Source organism: Felis catus, chromosome A1, assembly GCF_018350175.1.
Source record: "Felis catus isolate Fca126 chromosome A1, F.catus_Fca126_mat1.0, whole genome shotgun sequence".
Lineage (NCBI taxonomy): Eukaryota > Metazoa > Chordata > Mammalia > Carnivora > Felidae > Felis > Felis catus.
The window spans coordinates 91,491,924-91,510,466 of record NC_058368.1 but is presented as its reverse complement, the minus strand read 5'-3'; the positions used below and the strand labels follow the sequence as shown (position 1 = coordinate 91,510,466).

The 18,543-nt window shown below is 45.2% G+C and overlaps 1 protein-coding gene and 1 long non-coding RNA gene across 2 annotated transcripts in view; one reads left to right on the top strand and one right to left on the bottom strand.

Annotated features, from left to right (window-relative positions):
* The window catches only part of LOC123385369, a 46,986-nt gene that overhangs the window by 23,492 nt on the left and 4,951 nt on the right, over nt 1–18,543 (top strand). The window lies entirely within an intron of this gene.
* Nucleotides 559–1,500, bottom strand: LOC111560612 (olfactory receptor 1D2-like). Its single transcript, XM_023254753.2, has one exon. It carries the CDS (start codon nt 1,498–1,500, stop codon nt 559–561), a length of 942 nt encoding a protein of 313 aa, XP_023110521.2.

Here is an 18,543-nt window from a genome sequence, read left to right as displayed (position 1 = left end):
TAAGTCTTGAGTATTGTTGCACACTTGCCAGTTATCTGCCCATTATCCATCCCATCTTCCTTTCCAGGAGAACCCTATTTTAGTGGAGGTGGTGGTGTGTTTAAGTCTAACCAAAACAACAGCAGCAGCACAAAATAACTAAACTACATTTCCCAGCCTGCCATGCAATTGGAGGGAAATATTTGAGAGATGAGCAGAAGAAGCTGCTTGGAGCTGCTGAGAAAGCCCTTCCAAGTGGCAAGTGTTTTGGCTTTCTTCCCCTCATGCTCCCTGCCTGGGATAGGAAGAGATGGGTGGAGCCCCAGCAACCACCTTAGAAGCATGGGGATGATAGTCCTACCTTAGGGATGGTAGAGGAAAGAACTGGAAGGAGACTGAGTTTCTCAGAGATAGAAGAATATATACACAGAGTATATACATTTCCTCTAATTTTAGCCTTTTTCATCTCAAAATAATCTTTCAGTGTGTGGAAGTGGGTATTATTGAGTCAATGGTGCCATGTGTTCTGTTTTCTGACATCCTGGACCTCTCCAGATATCAGCCCAGTGCTCACCATCACTAAGAAGATTTTGAGCTCCTGCTGAAGAGACTTCCCATAGCCTTCTTCATGTCTTGGTTCCTCAGGCTGTAGATAAAGGGGTTTAGCATAGGGGTCACCACTGTGTACATGATGGTTGCTACCGTGTCCTGAGCTGAGAAGGAGTTGGGGGGTCGAATATATACCCCCAGGATAGTTCCATAGAACACGATGACCACAGACAGATGGGAGCTGCATGTGGAAAATGCCTTGCGCCTTCCTGGGGTGGAGGGAATCCGGAGGACAGCTGCAGCTATGCACATGTAGGAGACCACAATGAGTGCAGAGGGGGCCACAAACAGGACCACAGCACCTAGGAACACGTGCTGATTGACACGCGTGTCCGAGCAGGCGATCTTCATCAGCAGGTAGGCATCGCAGTAGAAGTGTGAGATCTCGCGGGCACAGGAGCAGAATGTCAGTCTGTTCATGAGGAGCGTGTGGACTAGGGAGATGAGGCCAGAGCATGTCCACACGAGTGTGGTCAATCCCCGACAGAGCTGGGGGGTGATGATGGCGTAGTACTGCAGGGGCTTGCAGATGGCCACGTAACGGTCCAGGGCCATGGCAGCCAGCAGAAAGGTGTCCAGGTTGGCAAAGGAGATGAGGAAGTACATCTGGGTCAGGCAATGGGGGTAAGAGATTGTCCATGTTCCTGCTATGTGGTTGACCAACAGCTTGGGGATCAGGTTGGTGGTGAAGCAGATGTCAACAAGGGAGAGATTGGTAAGGAAGAAGTACATGGGGGTGTGCAGGCGGGGGTCAGAGCTGATGGCCAGGATGATGAGTGTGTTCCCAGCCACAGTGACCAAGTATGTACACAGGAAGAGCCAGAAGAGGATTCGCTGCTGCTCTGGGTCACCAGTGAGGCCAAGCAGGAGGAACTCGGTGACTCCTGTCCCATTCTCCTTCCCCCTGGACATCCCACCGTAACTCGGGGAGGTGACAGGCTCCACACACAAGGGGGAGGATGAAATCCCAGCAGAGCCTGGACCTGCTGTGTGTTAAGAATCAGATCAAAGGTCATTTGTAATCAGATAAGTGAGCAGAGTTTTGTACCTGTAATAATTGCTGCTCTTTATCAAGTGTTTTTTTTTATTGTGTGCCACCATACGAAGGGCTTCGTGGGTACTGTCTCTCTTGGTCCCCACAAAACAGTGACTTTTATGATTCCCACTTTCAGATGAAATAACTGAGACTCAGATTAAGTAGTTTGCTCAAGACCACGTGGGTAGCAAGTGGCACCCATGATCTGAATCCGGAGCCTGTCCTGTGCCTCTACTGTCTTGCTACCAAGGACCTACCTGGTTGGTCTTAGGTGCTGTGTGCTGGGAGCAGCGTCACTGAATCTTTGACTTTGATTCAGCTATCATGTCCTCTTCAGTTGACCAGGCCTTCCTGCCCTGGTTCTCACTTGCTTGTCTGACTGCATGTCCTGCCAGCCACATGGGACTTCATTCCCTTCTCGCCTCCAGGCAGGGCCTTTGCACTGGCTGTTCTTGGCCTGGCATTCTCTCCAGCTGGATCTTCACATGGCTGATTTATCATCTTTGTACCTCTGCAGGAGGTTATCTCATTTGTTAGTTAACTGGTTTATAGTGTGTTTTCCCCATGAGGCTGTGCCCTTCTAAGAACATGTGTCCACGCCGCTGTCTGTTGTGTGCCCTGTGCCTGGACAATAATCAGCACGTGGTCAGTGCTCAACAAAGTAGTCAAAGAATGAACTTTCACAAAGGTGTTGCACACCAAAAATCTACCAGCGAAAGCTACATGGACACTATGCTGGATGAGAAGTGTTTTGCTGTGACTAATGAATGCATTTAGTAAATAAAATTGTGGCTTAAAGCATAACTTAAAGGGGCTGCTAAGTGAGCAGAGTGAAAAGGAGGCAGTGCTGAGTCCTAGACAAGTCCAAGGCTCTGTGTCAACAGGAATTTCCTTGACTATATGAAGGAGGAGGAATTGTGTGGTCCTGGTCTGTGTGATCCAGGACCTGTGACCACTGTAGACCAGAGGAACAAACTGGCTCTGTAAGCCAGACACAGCCTGCAGGTGTATTTATTTGGTTTAGACCCTTAATGTTTTACAAGACATCTATTTGCTGACATGTTAAAACTCAAGGGTTTCATATAAAGTCTGTATTCTACCTCTTCTTGAAAAATCAGCAGCGGGGCGCCTGGGTGGCGCAGTCGGTTAAGCGTCCGACTTCAGCCAGGTCACGATCTCGCGGTCCGGGAGTTTGAGCCCCGCGTCAGGCTCTGGGCTGATGGCTCAGAGCCTGGAGCCTGTTTCTGATTCTGTGTCTCCCTCTCTCTCTGCCCCTCCCCCGTTCATGCTCTGTCTCTCTCTGTCCCAAAAATAAATAAATGTTGAAAAAAAGAAAAAAAAAAAAAGAAAAATCAGCAGCCCTGGAGATGCTGGGCTCCCATTCCTGCCTGGCAGCAATCAGCTGGGAAGGCAAACAGCTAGTATTCGCCGAGCACTCCTTCTGTTTAGCTCTGCACACAGAAGGCTCCGGTATCCCTCAGAGCCTGCCTCTGCAGTCATTCGATAAATGTCCCTATTCCACAGGAGGCGGGGGACACACAGCAAAAGTAAGTGACCCTCCCATAGTGGCAGAGCTAACAGTGGTCCCACTCTCCAGGCTGCCCTGTGTTAGCTGATTTTTGTCACCACGGTTGCCTTCTGTTCTGGCCCCTGGAATCCCTTGGGAAAAGTCTAGTCACTTTCCATGTGCCATCCTCTCTAGTATCTTCTAGAAGCTCAAATCTTTCTCGAGATTTCTTTATTCCCCAGGCAGCTAAATTCTGAAGGATTTCAGAAAGCTGGGATGAAGAATTTGCACAAAGTCAGTTGATGATGAAAATCTTACTTTGATTTTAGGTTCAGAGTTGTTTGTGTCTACAATTTTAAACAGAAAATCAAATAAAGCATTCGGGACTTTAGCCTAACCTTATCAGCATTACACCCTGGCCCTGGCCCTTTCCTTCTGACCCTCTTCTTCCCACTTCATGTAGTAGATGAGTCAGAGTAATTTATTTACCTATTGGCTTTGAATAGTTTTTTTAAAATGTTTATTTTTGAGGGAGAGAGTGAGTGCGTGTGTGCACAAGCAGGGAAGAGGCAGAGAGAGGTGAGAGAATCCCAAGCAGGCTTCATGGTGTCCAGGACCACGCATGCTGTCAATGTGGCGTGGGGATCAATCTCACAAAGCATGAGATCATGACCTGAGCTGAAATCAAGAGTTGGATGGCTTAACTGACTGAGCCACCTAGGTGCCCCTTGGATGATTTATTTGCCAGAATCTTACATTAGATATGATTTCCCAAGATGAATTTTTGCCTCATTTTGACATTTTCAGGATGTAGCTGAATTTTTTAATAATAGAAATTTCTGGAAACAACCAGATCACCGGGTAGTTCTTTGGTCTCATTATGTTCCATAGGGAACTTATGTTGTAATCATGCTTTGTTTTGTGGGATTTGATCTGTACCATGGAGTCTGAATTCTTAAGGGACATCTTCCCCTACTTTCATACAAATTGAAGTAAAGCAAAATGGCATAAATGAGGAGACTTTCGTCCATTTGCTCACATCACCATTGGTCAGGTGCATGTGGAGCACTCAGCTCGTCCCTGTGGCGCCACCAGAGAATGGAACAGACCCTATCTTCTGGGAGCCCTACTGCCATCCAGAAAGCACTTACTAAACTCAAAAATTGATACGTTTAAAGCCAAGGAGGAGCCAGTAGGATTGAGATGTCTTGGAAACTAATGGCAAGATGTAAGGGAAAATGGCGCCTCGCCTGTGGGGGAGAACACTGGGGAATGTAAGACAAGAAAGAGAGACTTTTCAAAATTTTCTTTAAAATTCACATTGCCCAGTGTTTGGTTCAGGAGCCTTATATGAAAACATCAAAAATCCATTTTGTTTATATAGGACTTCGCACCATGCAGGGCCCATGTCCCATTCTCTGGAATTCTCTGCTGCTCACTGGGAAAGACAGGGGACGCTGATGCCTCCTGATCCTGCTCTGGCTCACCTTTAGTCTAGAAGTGGATTTAATTCCTGAGCAAACTGCTCGTGCTCAGTTTCCTCCTCTGTAAAATGGGGGCAGCCTGTGAGGATGAGGGAGAAAGCGGCTCAAAGTGCCTGGCACGGTCCTTCCATCTGACATGGAAGCCAGTGGGTGGCAGCTCTCGGTAGATCTGTTATGCCCTTTCCTCAGAACCACGTCAGAGATCCTGTAAAATTCTGACAGAATGAAACCTGGAGGCCAGACCCTCCCCCCACTCAGAGGAGCCATTAGATGAAAGGTGGGTGATGTGGCACCACGTGTCCGTGTGCTAAGCTCATATCCTGGGGGATGTCTGTGTCTGAGCATCTGTGTCTGCGTCCTCCCTTCCGGCTTCCCCTGGCCTCACCTGGCTGCCTGTGCCGATCTTCATTCCTTCACTAGGTTGTGGCGCTGGCCTTCACTTCTCTCCTCCGGGACTGACTGCAGGTTCCATGACTGCCCCTACCCCCCAGAGCAGAGCAAGTGCAGCAGGACTGTGGCAGGTGAGACGAAGAGATGCAGCCTCCCACCTATGGGAGAGACCTGCCGGGAGCACCGCTGCAAGTGATGGTGCTCCCACCACCGTCACCCTCAGTGGTGGGTCCCACGGTGCTCACCCTCAGTGGTGGGTCCCCACTTCTTCCCAAAGCAGCCTTCTCTTCTTTGAACCTTTTTGTTAACAATTTCTATAAGTTAGGAATTTAGGGTGACCCTGAGATTTTATCTGTGGGCCTGTAGTGTGTTACATGAAGCAAAAGATCATGCCATCGTGTGGAGGTGAGGTCCTGGTTTGGGAGCATGGAACCTGCAGTTGTCTAAGCCAGGTTGACATAGAGCCACCGTATGAGTTCTCGGTGTGACTGAATTTTGCACTTTGTAGTTTCAAATGAGGTTAATTGATAGCATTCTTAGGTCATGATGCAATAATACCTAAAACAGTTATGTTGATTCAAATGTATACAGACTTTCCCATATATGACCTTACTTACCTTTTTGCAGCCCTGTGTGACAGGTCGGTCAGACAGCAAGTGTGATAATTAGACTAGCAAGGTTGGGAAGTATGCTTATGGACTTATGGGTAGCCACCTACTCAAATCTCACTGCCCTGGGGTGTGGGGACAATACCTGGGGTCCAGGGTGGCACGGTCTATTCCCTTATCCTCGGGCTGGAACACTGTTCCTTCTATGGATGTGTAGGGATTTTATGGTCCCCACCAGAGTGAACTCCCAAAGCTCCTGATTACAGGCAGTCCACAGAGAATCTGTCTGTGTGCTGCAGATCACAAATGTATCATCTACTCCAGAGAATTGCATCCGTGCTGTAGGTCAGGGATGTAAGTTTTTCCTGTTGGGAATTTTCCAGGTTAGGTCAAGGTCCACCTGGAGTATAGGCGTCCACAGATCCCCACATTCACTGCAGAGTCCTGGCTGTGCCGTTCCTCAGTACTCTCGCTGTCCCATTTTGCCTTCATCCAAGGACTGAGGAGAGAGTTGACAAATCTAAGTCCTAATTTGGAGCGGACCCAGCTTATCCTCTGATTATTCTGAATATATATTTTGGGAGTTCGTTAGAATGGCACAAGATGGGGGCATCTGGGTGGCTCAGTCAGTTAAGCGTCCAACTCTTGATTTCGGCTCAGGTTATGATCTCACGTATTTTGAGTTTGAGCCCTGTGTTGGGCTCTGTGCTGACAGTGTGGAGCCTTGCTTGGGATTCTCTCTCTCTCTCTCTCTCTCTCTCTCTCTCTCTCTCTCTCTCTCGCTTAGGATTCTGTCTCCCTCTCCCTCTGTCTCTGTCTCCCTGCCTCTCCCCGGCTCTCTCTCTCTCAAAAATGAATAAACATTTTAAAAAATGGCATGAGATGTTGGAGAACCATCCATGATGTGATGGGGTGGAAAGTGCCAGGAAACAGAGTTTGGGCAGTGGCCTTTGTCATGCTGCATCTGAGTGTTTGGGGCTTAGGGTTCCTAATCTCCATGTTGTCACTGGGGTCAGAAGTCACCCTCCTTACCTCCATGGGATGGTTTGATGCACAGTGTAATCTTTTTTTTTTAACGTTTATTTATTTTTGAGACAGAGGGAGACAGAGCATGAACGGGGGGAGGGTCAGAGAGACAGGGAGACACAGAATCAGAAGCAGGCTCCAGGCTCCGAGCTGTCAGCACAGAGCCCAATGCGTGAACTGCTAGATCATGACCTGAGCTGAAGTCGGACACTTAACCGACTGAGCCACCCAGGTGCCCCAATGCACGGTGTAATCTTGGCAGCCACCATGATTTTATCTGTGACTGTGCTGAGGGAGGTACCAGGGTCCTTACTGAGCAGTGCCTGGAACTCATGTGTCCCACATCTCTCTAACATTACCTGTACCAGTTGTAAAATGATCTTGGTCTCATTGCCAACATTCCTTCTCTGGTTATGTGATTTCTTCAGTGTTTATTGGACATCTGCTATATGACAGGGACTGTTCCAGGCACTACAGGAGAGAGAAGTGGAAAAGGTATAGGCCTGTGTTCACTCTGCTTTCCCTCTAGTTGGGGAGAGGGCACAGCTTCCCACACATAAATGATTGGAATACGACATAAAATCAACCCTGGCCTCATGTCATGTCTCTGCCTACAATTTTAGGAAACTGCTCTTTGTACCAAATTCTTTTTTTTTTTTTAAGTTTTTATTTATTTAGTTTGAAAGATGGAGAGAGAACAAATGGGAAGGGCAGAGAGAAAGGGGGGGCGGGGACAGAGGATCTGAAGCAGGCTCTGTGCTGAGAGCAGAAAGCCCAATGTGTGGCTTGAATTCACAAACCGAACCGTGAGATCATGACCTGAGGCAAAGTAGGGCGATAAAGTGACTGAGCCACCCCGGCGCCCCTCTACCAAATTCTGAAAGGTATGAAATGGCAGGTCGTATATGAGCATCAGTTATGGGAAGTCTGTATTGTGCTCACATAACTTGGCTCAAAAGTGATTTGTCTATATGCAAAGACCTAGGAAAGAACAAAAATGGTCTGACATCTTACTTGGCAAATATAACAAGAAACAAAGTGAGGGATGTGCCTATATATCACTCATATCTCGCATTTAAAAATTATAAGGAGACCAAACCAGTAGTTTCTGACTGTCAACATGGTATGTCTGAAGTTTCTAGCAAATAAAAGATGGCCTGATTTGAAAATGGGTTTGGCAAGACCCTGGTTGCCTCTGCATGGCTCACACGTGAAAAGTTCTAGATAACCAGACTTATTAGGAGTTAGAGTTCATCAACTTGACAAAAACCATCTCTCCTCTGACAAAAGGTAAATATGACAAAAGGTCAGGGGCTGGAACAAGGTCATCTGCTAAAGGCTGATTGACATTGTGAAAGACAAAGTCCATGTGAAGCTTAGCTTCTGGCCTCAAGCACAGGGCAATGAGATGCTACAGGCAGGACAGTAACAATCTTTATGAGGTTGCAATACCCAGGGAAAGGCTTCAGCTCATAAGAGACAGTACCAGGCTCTCCTGGAAGGCTCCCTAGGCTGGCATAGCCTTGGAGTAGACACTTTGAAGCACAAAGTTGGAGGAAGATGACTTCATGACGCTGGAAAACATCTCATTGCAATGGCTGTGGAATCAATGCCCTGGGGAGAGCCGTGTCTGGGGAAATGTGCTGAAAAGAGGGATGTGCCTCTCTTTCAACGTTCACAGAGCTGAAGGCCAACTTTTCTCTGCAAGTTGTTTCAATTGCTTGCAAAGAGCTGGCCCCTAGCGGCTAATTAGTGCTGGATGGAAGTTGCCTGTGAGGAATGGGTGGTGTCTGTTGGGAGTCCCAGCTGCAGAGAGGAGGCCCTGGAGGGTGAATTCCCAGACATAGTCCTGATTTCCTGACTGCACCCGGGGAGGCCTCTGCCAGCCTGGTCCTGCTCTGTTCTTGTGGGATTGGGCACTAGAGACCCCCAGGATGCTGAGCATTAATTTATGATCAGTTCCTGTCCTGTGAGTGCTTCATGTGCAGGAAACCACAACCAGAAATGACTCACCAATTCTCACCACAGAGCCTGCAGCAAATCTCAACACACATGTTTGTTTCTTCAGTTCGGCTCATTATAAGTTATAATTACAAGTAGGAGCCCAGAACCTTCTTTGTATCCACTCATGTGCCCAATTCAGGATACCTTGATTTTTTTATTTTTTTATTTTTTTCCTCTGATTTTTTCTATTGGGGTAAAATACACATAACCTAAAATTTACCATGTTAACCATTTTTAAGTATACAGTTCAGTGGAATTAAATACATTCATTATGCTGTGCAGTCATCACCACTGTCCATCTCCGTAATGCTTTTAACTTTGTTAAACTGAAACTCTGTACCCATTAAACACTAACTCCCCATTTCCCCTAGCCCTGGTAGTCACCATTCTACTTTCTGTCTCTATGATTTTGATTTCTCTAAGTCTTTCATAAAAGTGAGATCATATAGTACTTGTCTTTTTGTGACTGGCTTCCTAGCCTAATGTCCTCAAGGTTCATCCATGTTGTAGCATGTGTCAGAATGTTCTTCCTTTTTAAGTCTGAATAATATTCCATTGCATACACACACACACACACACACACACACACACACACACACACACAAAGATATATACATATATATGTAATATTTTGCCTATCCATTCATCTTTTGGTGGACGCTTGCATTGCTTCCACAATTTAGCTGAATAATCCTGCTGTGAACACAAGTTTACAAGTATCTCTCTGAGTCCTTGTTTTCAAATCTTTGGGGTAAATACCCAGAAGTAGAATTCCTGAATCATATGGTAATTGTGTTTCTAATTTTTTGAAGAATCATCACACTGTTTTCTATAGTGGCTGCACCATTTTACCTTTCCATCAACAGTGCACAAATGGTCCATTTTTCTCCATATTCTTTTTTTTAATGTTTATTTTTGAGAGAGAGAGAGAGAGAGAGCATAAGCAGGGGAGGGGCAGAGAGAAAGACACAGAATCTGAAGCAGGCTCCAGGCTCTAAGCTGTCAGCACAGACCCTGATATGGGGCTCAAACCCACGAATCGTGAGATCATCACCTGAACTGAAGTCAGATGCTTAACCCACTGAGCCACCCAGGCAGCCCTCTCCATATTCAATGTGTTTAAAAATTTTTTTTTTGCATCATAGCCATCCTAATGGGTGTAAAGTGGTATCTTGTAATTTTTGTTTCCTTGATGATTAGTGATGTTGAGAATTTTTTCAGGTGCTTATTAACCATTTGTACATGTTCTTTGTGTTGCAGGACTTTTTTTTTTTTTTTTTTTTTTTACCTCAATACCTGGGATCCGGTGTCTCACAGCTTCAAAGAATGAAGAGGTGGACACAAACAAAATGAGCAGCAGGCCAAGGTTTATTAGAATATAAGATCAGAGAGGAAGAGTAGTAGGAAAGCTCTCTTTATAGAGAGGGAACATTGGAAAATGAATGCCTGAGGACACTAGGCCAGGGTCCTTGTTTTATAAGGTTCTGGTCACCCCCCACCTTCTCTTCCCCCTCGTTCCTTCTCAGGTCCTATCCTTATTGGGTAGATAGCTCTAGGTGCTGGATTGTCCATTCCTGATTGGCTCATTTCCATTGTATGAGGAGTGGTCTAGGCCATACCAGTCCTTGTTGGCTATACATTTTATGGTTACTTATTTTTAGTTAAGTTTTTAGTCAGATTCCTGAGGGAAACCTGAGAGGGAGGAGGTGGGGTCTGTTACATTCTTAAGAGGAACCTTACACCTGAGAGGGTTTGCTGTGGTCAGACACTCCCAGCACTGTTCCCGAATAGGTGTTTTTCCCCACCCAGGGATCTCAGGTCCGAACCTTTCCCTCTGTGCCTACTGAATCCTATCTCCTCCTATCATATTTGGAGAAATGTCTATTCAAGTCGTCTGCCCATTTTTGAATGGGATTGTGGGGCTGGTTTTCTCCCAGGGCTTGCAGGGGAGCAGCTGGTGTGTGTATGTGGGGGCTGTTTCTCCCCTACCCCATAGCTCCTCAGAGCCAGTCCTCAGTCCTTTGCACCTAACATGAATTCAGACTGTCCTCTTCTCATCCTGGCCCTTTCACATAGCAGTTCTGTTTCCTCCTCTAGGACCAGGGGTGGAATAGCTTATGAAGCCAACCTGTAGGTTCTAGGATGGCACTCCCCGGTGCTGAACATCACCTGCCCTGCCCCCCCGCCATGTCTCTGGGCTTCATGCTGGGGTGCTGGGCAGCGGGAGGGAAGCCAGCTGCTGGTGATCACTGTTGTGGGCAGCCATATATAAAGTCACATGCAGATGGCCTACCTCACTCCTTCCAGGAGTTGAAAGGATCTGATGATAATGGTGTTTATTGATGTGCATTGAGTAGGCTGGAATTGGTCTGTATTGCTAGCCCAGCTTCTGTTGATAAAGGTGCAGTGTTGTGATTTATATAAGAAATATATATTTGGGGGTGCCTGGGTGGATTGCTCAGTCGGTTAATCATCCAATTCTTGGTTTCTGCTGCGGTCATGATCTCATAGTACATGGGATTGAGCCCTATGTCAGGCTCTGTGTAGACAGCGCAGAGCCTGCTTGGGATTCTCTCTAGACCTCTCTCTCTGTCTCTGTCTCTCTCAAAATAAAGAAATAAACTTAAAAATATATATACTGTCTATATTTGGTCTTTATTCCTATTCCTGGCATAGAGCTCTTAAAACCCTTGGAATTTCCTATGAGGAGGGAGCTATAAAGATGCCTTGTGTTAAGCTAACAAGGTGACTTTGGGAAAGCATTTAAGGATGGGGTGGTGGTTACCATTACTATGTAATGAAGCCACCCTAAAAACCCAAAGGGAGGGGCGCCTGGGTGACTCAGTCAGTTGGGCGTCCGACTTCGGCTCAGGTCATGATCTCGCAGTCCGTGAGTTTGAGCCCCGCGTCGTGCTCTGTGCTGACCGCTCAGAGCCTGGAGCCTGTTTCAGATTCTGTGTCTCCCTCTCTCTCTGACCCTCCCCCGTTCATGCTCTGTCTCTCTCTGTCTCAAAAATAAATAAACGTAAAAAAACCAGTTAAAATCTTCTAAAAAAAAAAAATCCAAAGGGATGAGTTTTGGAGAGCTCCCAGGTTGGTGAACACGTGGAGGTGTGGGGAGAGTGGCCTACTCAGAGAGTGGCCCCATACCCTGCCCCCTGCATCTGTCAACCCAAATAAAGAGGTGAACTGAGACAAGCTCGAATCACCAGAAATTGAGTTCATTCAGGATAGCGGAGGACTTGGAATTCAGGAAATGCAAGCTGCAGGTAAGTCTGTTGAGGGTTTGGGGTGGACCATATTTATGGGAAAGGCGTACAAAGAAGGGGAATCCAGTCAGAGTCCAACCAGTAAGTTCACCGGCTTGAGGACAGGGAGACATTCTTGGCAGATATGCATCAGTCAAGGAGATCAGTTTCAGTCTTCTGTTAATCAGGCGTTTATGGGAAATCAGTCTCTCAGTTAAACGTTGTCATCCTGAGGACACGTGTGTGAGATTCTCCATGTCATAGTGATGAAATTTGAAGTGGGGTTTGTGAGCAAACGGCTAAGAAAAAATTCTTGAGATATCTTTGGTGCAAAAAACAGATTAAAAAGTTTTTTTAAATGTTTATTTATATTTTGAGAGAGAGAAACAGAGTGTGAGGTGGGGGAGGGACAGAGAGAGAGGGAGACACAGATTCCAAAGCAGGCTCCAGGCTCTGAGCTGTCAGCACAGAGCCCGATGTGGGGTTCAAACTCATGAGCCACAAGATCACGACTTGAGCCAAAGTCAGACGCTCAACTGACTGAGCCACCCAGGTGCTCTCCTAAAAGATTTTATTAAAGCACAGGAACAGGCCCTGTGGGCAGGAAGAGCTACACTTGGGATTGTGAGGAGCAACTCATGATATACTTTTAAGTTTGTGGAGGGAGCGGGGATAGAGATAAAGTTAGTTTCCGAGGAATTTCTGGATGCCGAATGCAGGGTCTCACAGGATTTAGCTACTGTCAAGATAAGGTTGCTTTTAGTTTTTAAGGAAGTATAAGCATGAAGCTGTTAAGGCAACCACAGACCATCTTGGGGAGTGTTAGGTGCTGCAGGTCTCTGACATCTATCAATGGGCTGCAAGCTGTAAGGGAATTTAATTTAAACTACACTTTTCTTGGCTTTGTTTCCCTCGCCAGTGGCCTCCTGTTTCCTTTTAAGTTTTTAAGTGTATTTATTTATTTTTGAGAGAGAGAACAGAAGGGGCAGAGAGAGAGGGAGGATTCACAGAATCTGAAGCAGGCTCCAGGCTCTGAACTGCCAGCACAGAGCCCCATGCGGGGCTTGAACTCACGAACTGCGAGATCATGACCTGAGCTGAAGTCAGACTCTCAACTGAGTGAGCCACCCAGGTCCCTGCCTCCTGTTTCCTTTTAGACTGACATGCTTTCACATAGCTCTTCCATATTAGGCAGTTCCTGAGTTCTAACCCATCACAATAAACTGGTAACCTACTAAGTAAAATGTGTCTCTCAGTTCTGTGAGCCACTCTGGCAAATTAACAGAACCTGAGGAGGGCGTCAATGGAACCTCCTATTTATTTTTTTATTTTTATTTTTTTTTCAACGTTTATTTATTTTTGGGACAGAGAGAGACAGAGCATGAACAGGGGAGGGGCAGAGAGAGAGGGAGACACAGAATCGGAAACAGGCTCCAGGCTCCGAGCCATCAGCCCAGAGCCTGACGCGGGGCTCGAACCCACGGACCGCGAGATCGTGACCTGGCTGAAGTCGGATGCTTAACCGACTGCGCCACCCAGGCGCCCCGGAACCTCCTATTTAAAGCAGTCAGTTAGAGGGGCGCCTGGGTGGCTTGGTCGGTTAAGCGTCGGACTTCGGCTCAGGTCATGATCTCACGGTCTGTGAGTTCAAGCCCCGCGTCGGGCTCCGTGCTGACAGCTCAGAGCCTGGAGCCTGTTTCAGATTCTGTGTCTTCCTCTCTCTCTGCCCCTCCCCTGTTCATGCTCTGTCTCTCTCTGTCTCAAAAATAAATAAACGTTAAAAAAATTTTTTTTTAAAGCAGTCAGTTAGAAGCACAGGTAACAACCTGGATTCATTGCTGGTGTCTGAAGCAGTCTTGTAGGACTGGGCCCTTAACCGGTGGGAGCTGATGCTACCTCCAGGGAGAAAGTGTCAGAATCGAGTTGAATTGTAGAACATCCAGCCGGTGTCAGAGAATTGCTTAGTTTAGGGATAAAACCGCACAGTGGAATTGGGTCCAGAGTTTGTAAAGGGGCAGGCCCATTCCACTCTGGCTTGGCTAAGTTGCCCATCACCTCTGTTAAGGTAGGTGGCTTGTCAGTTATTTCCTGAGCAATTTTGACATGTTATGTCGTGAACACTGTGTAAACCCAGTGAAGAGCATAGATTGGCCCCTGATTTGCAGAAGCCGTGAAAGAGGTGGTGGACATGGAAGTGATGGAAAGAGAGAGAACCCTGTATCTGCAGATGGTTCCGTGTCTCCCTCTGGCTCCCTCCAGCTGCATGTTCGTTACCATCTCACCGTGTTGTCCTCCCCATGTCTCCTCGGCCTTCTGTGTTGCCTCAGTTTTCTGTCTTTATAGTTTTAATTAAAAAAGTTTTTTTTAATGTTTATTTATTTTTGAGAGAGAGAGAGAGGGACAGACAGAGAGGGAGACAGAATCCGAAGCAGGCTTCAAGCTTCGAGCTGTTAGCACACAGCCCGACAGGGGCTCGAACTCACGAGCCATGAGATCATGACCTGAGCTGAAGTCAGACGCTTAACTGACTGAGCCATCCAGGTGCCCCGTTTATAGTATTAATTTAATTTGATATGTGTACCTGTTGATTTAATATACATATTAAATAAATATATACTTAATACATATATTCTTCTAATATTTAACATATTTAATTAAATATTAATTATTTAAATATATCAATTTATTCAATAAAATTAATTGTATTTATTATTTACATAAGTGAATTATTGTATACTATATAATAATAATTTACTGTTTTTATATTTATAAATATTGTATTTATTATGACATAAAATATTTGTATTTTATATTTTGATGTAATTATTATACAATATATTATATAACATATAATATATAAATACACAACTTATTTATTATTAAAATATTATAATAAATACATAAACAATTAATATTAATTATGCATATATAAATTCCCTTAACATTTGTTAGAAGCATAGCTGAATGGTGAAGACCATACATTCTAACCTTATACTCCCAGGGTTCATTCAACTCCCATCTTCTCCAGTTATTGTATATATTATAGTGGGTAGCTCTTTTTTTAATTTTTAAAAAGTGTTTATTTATTTTTGAGAGAGAGACACAGAACATGAGTGGGGGAGAGACAGAGAGAGAGGGAGACACAGAATCAGAAGCAGGCTCCAGGCTCCGAGCTGTCAGCACAGAGCCCAACGCAGGACTCGAACTCATGAACCGCGATATCATGACCTGAGCTGGAGTCAAATGCTTAACCAACTGAACCACCCAGGTGCCCCACAGTGGGTACCTCTTAATTACTGAATTTCTTTGTGTTTCAGTTTACTCCTCTGTAACATGGAGATGATTATACTTCCCACTGGTAGTAGTTGTAAGGATTAAGTGTTTTAATGTATATATAGGAACTTAGAACTGTCTCTGGCATGTAAGTTCTCTGTGTTTGTTGTTTTCTTTACATGTACAGTATCCCATCTCCAGGTATAATCTATGTTACAATTTTTATTATTTTCACTATTTTCTCTATCTTAATGAAAAGGATGTGCCCTAGGATGACAGTTCAGTTTGCATGTTAACAGAGGGGAGAGGGAAACCTGTTACCACAGGCCCTCATTCTCCTAGAGTAGGAAGGTGGAGGAGAAAAAAGGAACAACAAATCTGGTACCCAGAACTTAGGAGAGGCTTCCAAGTCCAACCAACATGGTAAAAATTTTGGAACATAATTAGAGTATGTGATCAGTTCTCTGTAAAAGACAGTTCAAAACTTCTGGTAGATTGATTACTCATTTTCTGGTGCAGGTGCCATTTCTGAGGTATGGGAAAGGCAGAGGGAGGTTTCACAATTGACCTTGAAGGAGTTCAAGAGTGAGTCTACCCAGAATGCACCACACTTTGGCGTATAGACTATTGTGAACTGAACATAACTGAGACCCTATGGGCTCAAGAGAAAATTTTGTCCCTCCCTTAACTATTTAGAAGAATCCAAATTGGGGTCTTTGCCCGAATTAGAGTTATCATAGGAGATAAATTTTATCTGAATGAACTGCCTACATGACAGGGCAAAAATCTAATTACCAAACATCTGTTCTTTTTATTGCCCTGTGAATTATTCTTCTCCCCTTTGAAGTCCCAGGCTCCTATTCCGTTCTTAGCTCAGGATGGCATATATACCTCATTTTTCCTTTCTGCTTTAGAACCTCGCATGTAAGTGGAATTCCTGTACATGTGAAATTGAATTTTATTTTCTCCTGTTCATCTGTTTCATGCCAATTTAATTCTTATGCCAGCTGCAAGAACCTTTGAAAGGTATAGGAAAACTTTTCCTCCCAACAAACTTGGTTTGAAGGCACAAATAGAAAACCAGGGCAAATAGAGGAGACTACATGTCCGTGCTCCTCCCCTTGACCCCCATTCCACCATGGTTGGACCATGGACTGTGATTAATGCAATTATGTGCTCCCAGATTCCCAAAATGAAAAAAAGGGAGTATTCTCAATTGGGTTGAGTTGGATTAAAAGGCATATGTCTGTAGGTTGAGAAAATGATAAGAGATGAGACTATAGAAACAGAGTGGAAATTATGATTTCTTTTTTTTTTTTTTTTTTTTTTTTGCTCAGCCTACATGTGAGAAGTCAAAAATCATGATTTCTAAAAGCTTGTGTCTTGAAGAGAATGAGAACAAATATGTTAGCAAATAGAATCTTATTATTTTCACGATAGGAGAGATATGTCCATGTTCATAACAGTGAAATAATACTGAAAGGAGGAAGGCAGTGAGGTGGAAGAGGCTCCAGAGTCAGGAGAGGTTATGGCTGGCACAGCCAGATCAGTGGGATGCCAGGATGAAATGAGATAAAGGTGTCTAGAGAGGAAGAGCAGTGCTTCCGTCCTTTAATGCAAAGATGTCATATGAGGGGCGCCTGGGTGGCTCAGTCAGTTAAGCATTTGACTTTGGCTCAGGTCACGATCTTGCAGTTTGTGAGTTCAAGCCCCACGTCGGGTTCTGTGCTGACAGCTCAGGGCCTGGAGTCTGCTTCGGATCCTGTGTCTCACTCTCTCTGCCCCTCCCCCACTCATGCTCTGTCTCTGTCGTTGTCTCTCTCTCAGAAATAAAATAAACATTAAAAAAATTAAAAAAAAAAGAAAGATGCCATTTGAGAGCACACTCAGGGAAATCTTTGTAGATAAGAGGATGTGGAAGGAATTCTTTCCACGAGCATATGTGTTCTTAACAAAGTTAGGATCGAGTGATGTGCTGAAAGGGTGGGGAGGCAGAAGGTGAAGGGTCTGAGGAAGGTGATGAAGGTTTCAAAAAACCGAAGCAAAGTTTACTGTGTGTCTGTAGAAGGCATTTTGAAGGCTGGGCAGGTGCTAGGGAACTGGCATTTTGACCGCTAGTGTGGTGAATTGCTCCAGCAGCAATGGGCATCTCAAAATAAAATAGAGGAAAAATGCAGAATCATCTGGAATCAGGGCAGGATTCTGCAGGGATGTCGGGACGTTGTAGGAAGTTAGTGAGTAATCCTCCAGTTTTCTCTTCTGAGAGATGATCAGTATAAACAGGGAGCAATACATAGATTGATGGCTTTTCTTTTTGTCACTACTCCTCTAATCCATCTTCCTCTTCAATTGACGACAGCTCCACTGTTGAATTATACTGTGCACTCATCTGTGCATTCATCAGCTCACCAATGTTTCTCTTTTTACTTGAGTGTCCTGGCTCCTACTGCTTCGATCTCTTGCAACCAGCCTATGGTATGTTTGGGGGTGTAAGGGAGGAAGAAGCAGATTTTAGATCTAAGTCATATACTCTACCCCAGTTTACTGGAGAGTTTCTTCTTCTCCTCCCCCTCCTCCACGCCTCCTCCTCCTCCTCTTCTACCTCTTCCTCCCCCCCCTTCGTGTTTTTGTTTGTTTGTTTTTTGTTTTTTGTTTTGTTTTTTTGGGGAGGAGAGTTTTTTCTTTGTGGTTTGGAGCACAAACACCCTTAATGGTAAAAATGTTATTTTTCTTTCCTTTCTCATTTCGCGTTCCTCATGTGTGATCTAGACCCTGAACTTCTCTCATCTTTTTTGTTTGTTTGTTTGTTTAATGTTTATTTATTCTGAGACAGAGAGTTAGAGTGAGAGAGAACCCCCAGCAGCTTCCACACTGAGTACGGAGCCCCACGTGGGGCATGATCCACGAACCGTGAGATAATGACCTGGGCCGAAATCAACAGTCGGATGCTTAACTGACTACACTACCCAGGTGCCCCTGAACTTCTCTCTTCTTTACTCCATAATCTTTCCTCAGAAACTCTGTTGTCAGGTTGAACGTGATCACCATACTGAAGGCTGCTTCCATTTATAAAATTCCTTCTTTTATTCATATAAACCTATTTACTGAGTACAAACTACACGCCGGTCTCACTGCATGCCAGATGAGCAATGATGAGTGGAAGAAACATGGTCCCTACTCACATGCGCCTCCCACATTCTGGCTTCACAGGTGAGATAACACATGTTCCTGGGTGGGGGTGATCAGGGAGCTGACTGGGGATTCTGCTTGCAAATGAGACCCAGGAGGATGCCTCTGATGATACAGGAGCACCATGCCAGTAGGCAGTGAATGTAGGACTCAGTGTCTGAGGGCAGGTACGACACAAAACACAACATCA